General features: G+C 35.0%; 1 protein-coding gene across 1 annotated transcript in view; it reads right to left on the bottom strand.

Annotated features, from left to right (window-relative positions):
• Nucleotides 1-304: 304 nt before the first annotated feature.
• Nucleotides 305-7,374, bottom strand: part of LOC106939561 (ubiquitin-conjugating enzyme E2 E1-like) — a gene marked incomplete at its 5' end in the record, with an annotated part of 18,641 nt that continues 11,571 nt past the window's right edge. Inside the window, 2 exons of the mRNA XM_015021995.1 lie at nt 305-1,131; nt 5,699-5,846. Coding sequence (XP_014877481.1) covers nt 1,034-1,131; nt 5,699-5,846 — 246 coding nt within the window. The remainder of the gene's footprint in view (nt 1,132-5,698; nt 5,847-7,374) is intronic.

Here is a 7,374-nt window from a genome sequence, read left to right as displayed (position 1 = left end):
TGGACGGCTGCGTTTTGCTTTTGAGTTGAAGATGTGCTGATCTTACTTGAGAATAATTTTCTACCCTCTTCAGCTGAGTTTATCTTCAGTCCTGTAAATCCTCACAACAGTAAAGGCTTTCCCGATATGGATCGCTGCCAAAACACAAAGATCCACTTTATTCCCCGAGTCTTTTATGGAGATCCATTCATGAGTTCCTGAGGCGATCGGACAGATAAGATCACGTCTCCTTGACGTTGGTCGTAAAATAATCATCCGTGTGTGTTTGAGTGTAAATGTTTAAGCACTTAAAAAAAAAAACTCATTTTTTCTCACGAGCCAACCACGGAGTGTTTTATTGGGTGCTTCAGATATACAAGTGCACGACAAACCACTCTGCACATGGCAGAGGTGGCGGGTAGCCAGTAAATATACAAGTCCTGCCTCTTTCACAGGCAGACCCAAACCTTTAGTGGTCTGCCTCAAAAGCCTTTGAAAAAATACATACAGTACAAACAAAATCAGAAGAGGTTAAAGGCAAGAAGAATCGACTGGGGCTAAACTTCTTCCATGCAGTTAACGTCACTGATGACAATTACAAAAAAAATCTCCAAAAAACGAGCAAAGAAATTAAAATTCAAAGCATACTCTGCAGTTTTGTTCCAGGTGCCACTAAGAAAAATGAGAATACATACTGTATAGTCAGAGGACAATGCAAGTGATAATAATGATATTGTTTTTTTCTCCAATACAATACTTCCAACATTCAGATATTGGAAAATAAAAATCCCAATCTACTCTTTGTATAAAAAAGAAGCTTTCAAGTCAACAAGGAACAAAGAACATTTTTTTTGTTTAAAATTTTCTCGTTTTTTGCACAGAAAAGGTAGATAAAATGGGGAGGAAGAGGAGGAGGGCGGTAACAGGAGGGCAGGTTCACCGTTGCACTTAGTGAGTGTGCTTTGACGTACGAAGGATGAGAGGTAGAGAGAGGTTCAGAGATGAGGAGGGAGGACGGGGCGCCGCAGTTGCTGCAGCAGCAGCGGCGACGGCTCTATGTAGCGTATCTCTTCGTCCATTGTTTAGCTATTCTGTCATGCTCCGTTCTGTTGGTCAGGTACTGTGTGGCGATGCTTCCCACCAGGGGGTCGGCTGAAAGGAGACAGAAAAACACCAAATTAACTCGTTTCTATTAAACCAAAGCAGCAAAAAAAATAAGAAAACTTGAACTAATCATATTTTATAAGGAGTTTATATGACAAACCAACACAGATGGTGCATCATTTTGAAGCAGAAGGAAAATTATACAGAGCATTTTAAAAATTAAATTAAAAAAGTAAAAAGTAGTGTCCTTAAAACTGAAATGATTAATCAGATTAATCACAATTAGTCGTGATTAAACTAATACACCCCAATTTAAATAACTAACGTATAAGTTATAAGCCAATATTTATATCCCTTGCACAGATTATAAACTCATTGAGCCACTAAGAGTTGGGTTGAAATGATTAATCAGATTAATCACAATTAATCAACAACTGAAATAATCGTCAACTAATTTAGTAATCGATAATTTAGACTCAATATAGAGCAAAATAGAACAAAACCATACAAAAATATATGCATTTTCCATTTAAGATAAAAAACCCACCTTTGTCTGAAAATATGTTCTACTCAGAACTCTTTAATTGATTAAGCTTCAGGATAATTGATTAATAAAATAATCAGTTGCAGCTCTATTAACGGTATGCTTAAAGTCTACTTTTTAATAAACATATGCATCCCAATTTAATCCGAAGTAGTATTAAATTAATATACTTTCCAGTATAGTATAAGTACGTGGTGCGCAGTATTCTGGCTAAACTTATTAGTATTCTAGTTTTTGCAAAAGGAAAATTTGAAGTTGAAGGAAATGTATCATTTTTTTTAATGACCACAATAAAAAAAAAGTAAAATAGGGTCCTTAGGGCTGAAATTATTGTTATTAATCAACTAAAATAATGATTAATCAGCTGATTAATCATTAACTGGAGTATTCAGACCAAAAAAAGAAAGTTTGCAAACATAGCAATGCAGTCAGAGCAGTAATTCAGCCAAAAACTACACAAAAAATATAAACATTTTGCACTTAAGATAAAAAAATTTCCTTTTTCTGTAAATGTATTCTACTCATAACTCTTCAAGCGGCGTAGTTTTAGCTAAAGAAATATTATTACATTTTAGGCAATAAAATCTTGTTTAAAAAAGTAATTGAATTATTTGCATCCTTCAATGTATTAATAAAAAAGTTAAATGTTTAAAAATAAAATCTTAAACTTGTTGCCGATTGAAACAATAGATCACTAAAATGATTATTTGTTGTAACCCAAAAGTCAGTTGATAAGGTTGTTAAATGTTTTTGGTCCAGCTTCGTCCTCATGAAGCTTCAGATGTTTCCACTGAGAGGAGAAAGTAAAACCCAACTGTTCTGATTTGTCAGATGGAAATAATTGGAGAGAAAACCAGCAGCAGCTCACTGGGAGCATCGCTTCAATCGCAGCTGGTTCCTGTACCGATTATTTATTCAAGCAGGACTGCCAGTAGCAATTTCTTCCATAAAGTGTTTTACAAAAACATCTTCTTACTGCATTACTGGTGAATATATCTACGGATATATGGTGGCTCGTTAGGGTCAGATAGAAAAATAATGGAGAACATTTATGCCAAAAACTAGAAAAACTTTGAGCTTGAAAAATCTAAAATTTTCTATAAAAAAAAAAAAAAAAATAAAATATTTTGAGATTAATCTCAGAAATTTTCTATAAAAAAAAACATGAAAATTTCTGAGTTTGAAAAATTTAAAATTTGCAAGAAAAAAAATCTAAATTTGAGATTAATCTCTGAAATTTTTTTAGGAAAAAATTGGGAAATTTCTGAGTTTGAAAATTTTTAAATTTACTGAAGAAAATTCAGATTAATCTCAAAACATGAAAATCTCCAAGTTTCAAAAGTAAAAATTTTTTCTTGAAAAGATATTTTAAGATTAGTCTCAGAAATTTTCTAAGAAAAAACTACAAATTTCAGATTTTGAAAGGTAAAAAATTAGCTAAAAAACATTATGAAATTTTGAAATTAATGTCAGAGTTTTCTAGAAATGTTGGAGTTTCAAAAGCCAAGATTTGTCTAGAAAAAACTCAGGTCTTCTGGTTCTGCTCTGCATCCAGAATCAGAACCAGACATGGAGAAGCAGCATTCAGCTTCTATTTGTTCCACAAATCTGGAACAAACTTCCAGAAAACTGAAAAGCACCTGAAACACAGAGTTCCTATAAATCAGGACTATGGTCCCAGCTGTTTAGAGTTGCTTTCGAAACATAATAAATGAAACACTGATGAACATATTTGATGTGTGATGTTGATTTTGATGATGTTTGACGTTTACTGGTTTCACAATTGGTGATACAAATAAACATGATTGATAAAGTACTTTCAGAGATTGGTTCTATTTAACACAACAGTAACATAAAGGACCCAGAGGTTACTACAAACCTGGTTTGACTGAAACAATGTGTTTCCATTTACCCTCAGCATGTTTCTCCCTGCCTAATAAGAATCTGCATCGGTTTCACAGAGTAATTGACGCCGTCGCAGCTGCAAATGAATAGGAATCATGACTGTAATGGGTTCGGACACCGCGACCCGACTTCATTAAGATGTAAATACAGCCTGGAGAAAAACATCCACCTGCATTCAGGCGCCTCTGCTAACCAAAACAAGAGCAACAGAAGCGCCGAGCTGCAGCTGCTGCAGTGAGGAAATGGACCAAAACAGATTCAGCAGAAACGAATCAGAATGATAATTATTTGGTTCATGTTTAGGAAGTTTCAAACCAGGCGACATCAAATCAAAATTAACCTGGAAATTGATTTAGCATGGTGAAATCAAGAAGACGTCCTCCAGGAGCAGCGCAGACGTTATGAATAAACGAGTTAATGAAACAAATAAAATGAGATTAAAGCCATTAATTTTTATTCCCGGTGCTTTTAAATTTAATCTTTTAGAAAACCACAACATTTTGCTTCAAGAAGAGGGTTTAGTAGCTTTTACCTAAGGCTCATCTGTACAGCAACAACAAGGTTCAAAGTGTTTTAAATGATAAGAAAACTTAAAAAAAACAAACATTACTGTGGCAGGATAAAAAGTAGTGATGAAAAGTTGTAACCCAGACCAGAATTAATCAATTTTCCATTTACTATTAATCAAAGGCAACACTAAACATGCTGGTTTTCAGCGTTCATTTAAATTAACTCAGTGTTTCAGCAGTTTTGCAGTTTTCTGGAAGTTGGTTCCAGATTAGAGAAGCGTAAAAACTGAGTTTTGCTTCTTTTAGTTGCTGTGTTCTGCAGTAATTCCCAGTGATTCCTGTTATATTTGCAGCAGTTTCAGAAAAACCCTTAGCACAGTGAATACTGTGGGGAAAAACAAAAGCCACGTTTACACAGTAGACCTTGATGATTAATTCAGTTTTCTTTGCGTGTTTGATCATATTACTAATTAAACCCGAGTGTAAAGACACTTCTGTGAGAACGGTTTACGACCCCAACGTGACCCGGATGCACAGAAGAACATGGACGTCACAAAGCAGCACAACGTTTACACAAGTAATGATGGATGGAGGCTTTATGAAGGGGTTGACCCAGAAAACCTGCAAGTCTGTCAACGTTGACATTTGTCTGAGTTAAAAAAATGTTTAAAGTTGAAAATATGACTAGGTAATTAATGCGTTATTGGAAGCCTAAACACCAACTATAAAGCCGTAAAACAAGCAAACATAAAAAATACAATTAAAATAAATAGTTTTGCAGTTGTTAGTCATTTCATCCTAATTAAAGTTCTTCATTCATGACTTGTCACTTTATTTGCTGAAATTGTTGGCGTAGTGACCATATTATGTTGCCGTGTATTAAAAAACCCTATAAATAAACAAACAATGATTAGCCTGATGGGGCACAAGCAAAGCCTGGAGGCCTGCCAGGCTTATAACACAATGATTTATGGATTTTAAAGTTTATTCAGCAATTGGAGCTGGCAGTATCGTCACAAGATCATAACAACGTGAAGGAAGCAAATTAAAAAGAAAGTAAAACTAATGGTGACAAAATTTTGTGGAGCATTGGCAGTAACGTCTGCAGAGAAACCAGTTTGGATTCCTGGAAGTACTGACAGGCTTCCTTCATAAATTCATAAACATAATTTTCAGCGGTTGTTTTACTGCGTCTGACTTCTAATGGTGCAGAATTATGACTTATAATTCACGTCAATCACATAAAAGTCGGATAAAATGCAACATAACCGTTCAGACTGCTGACGCTACGAAACAATCGGACCTGAATTAGAACCACATACGGATTTTTTTGAGTGCTGTGAGAAAGTTGGATATGGGTCGCATTTGGGCCAAAAAAGCGGATTTGGTTCGCATTTTCCTGCTGAATGAACGTAGCCCAAGTCCAAGCCAAACAGAGAAAACAATAAAACTGCTATTTTTACCCCAGTGGGCAAGATAATATTCGTTTTGATTCAACAGAGTTTTTTACACTGAAAATGTAGTTTTTTTTTTAGCAGAAATATTTAAATGACCTTGAAAGTTTGGATTCGTCACTAGTTTGTTTTGTGAAAGCAGTCTGAAAGATTGCATTGAAAGTGAATTAACTTCAACTTTAGCATCCAGAGGGTGGGGTTACCTGGGTTGCAGTCTGTGAGCAGGGAGCAGATGGACAGCAGCACCTTGGAGATGGTGAGGGCGGGGCTCCAGTTGTCCTTCAGGATGTCCAGACAGATCACTCCCTGACTGTTGATGTTGCAGTGATAGATCCTCGTGCGAAACGTTACCTGCAGACAAAAAACAGAAAAATAAATGCTGCTATGAAGAAAATATTTTTAAAAATCACTTATTATGCTTCTTTGAAGCATAATCAGGATAATCAGATCAGGATATTTTATGGCCTATACAAAACATGTTCGTTACACTTGCTGGCATGAAATCATTCCTCAATAATGAGAGCGTATGGGAGTAAAACTAGATGACCAAAAGTCCTGGAGTTCCACTGGGGTTGCTAGGTAACGGGGCAGAGCCTCACTGTGGTTGCTAGGTAACGGGCTGGGCCTCACTGGGGTTGCTAGGTAACGGGGCAGAGCTTGCTGATTTGTGACGTTACATTCTGAAGGTTTTTGAAACGATCAATTTCAAGAGACCAAAAATTATTAACTTTATTTCCAACAAAACATCTGGGTGTGTTTAAGGATTTTGGCTGTTTTTAGAAGCAGCCGAGACCCAAATGGAAATGGAAGAAACATGTAAAATATGAATTTCCATAATAACACATCATTCTGTTAAGCTAACATATCTACATTAGAAATAATACAAAGTTAAACAAATAAGACTGTGTACATCCCATTTCATTTGAGTTGTACTGTAGAAAAATGTTAATTTATTGCACTTAAAAACTAACGGTGATTCAATAAAAGGCAGAAATCACCTACAATTAAAGATTTTCCAGGTAAATAAAAACCTGATTTGTAGAAGGTGCATAAAACCAGCACCAAATAAAGACAATATGATAAAAATGTAATGAATTTTAGGCAATGCATTACAAAATAACTGTGCTCAGATTGTATCTTCAACTTAATAACAGCTGGCATAATAAAAATATTAGAATAGTTACAGCTTAATTTAAAGAAAGAAAAAATACATGTAAAACTTTTTCTTTTATTTAATAGTTTTTAAGGCAATTGCATTGTACTTTGTTTTGTATTTGTCGACAAAATTAGTAAGTCATTTTAATCTTGTTTCATAGAATCTTTGTTTGTTTGTAGGAAGACAAATTACTCAAACCAGTCCAGGGATAACGGATGGAAAAATGACCTTTTGGCTAATTCTGGCACATTTACATACATTTTCATTGTCCCTGTCAAATAAATTAATAAAATAACATTTTAAAATTTGTCTTTGTTGTGAAGTCATATTAAAAAGAGGTCATTTTATTTTTCTTCCATTGTGAAGTTCTGAAATAACAGGAGAAATAAATTAGTTTTAGAACAGCAATTAAATTGATCAATGAAATGTAAAACTTAGAAAAACACAATGGGCAGGAAATGCTAAGCAACATTTTGTGACATGTTCCTGGTAGTTTGTCAGGTTAAGGGCTTTGTTTTCATTGGCAGCAGTAATAAGTGAGACATTGGGGACGTCTTAAAGCTCTTCTCAGCGTCACATTACCGCTGACTTTCCAGCGTCAGTGCTGCTGTAAAGGTTGATTGAGAGCTCCACTGAGGGCCGTTTGCACCATTCGTCAATGTAGCCGACAAATTTACAGATCTTTAAACGACTGTATTTTATCAGGACTTAAATATGGGATTT

This window comes from Poecilia latipinna, unplaced genomic scaffold, assembly GCF_001443285.1.
Source record: "Poecilia latipinna isolate Pla-1442-1.1 unplaced genomic scaffold, P_latipinna-1.0 Scaffold2908, whole genome shotgun sequence".
Taxonomy (NCBI): Eukaryota; Metazoa; Chordata; class Actinopteri; order Cyprinodontiformes; family Poeciliidae; genus Poecilia; species Poecilia latipinna.
Note: the sequence above shows the minus strand (reverse complement) of the source record. Positions and strands in the feature narration are given on the sequence as shown.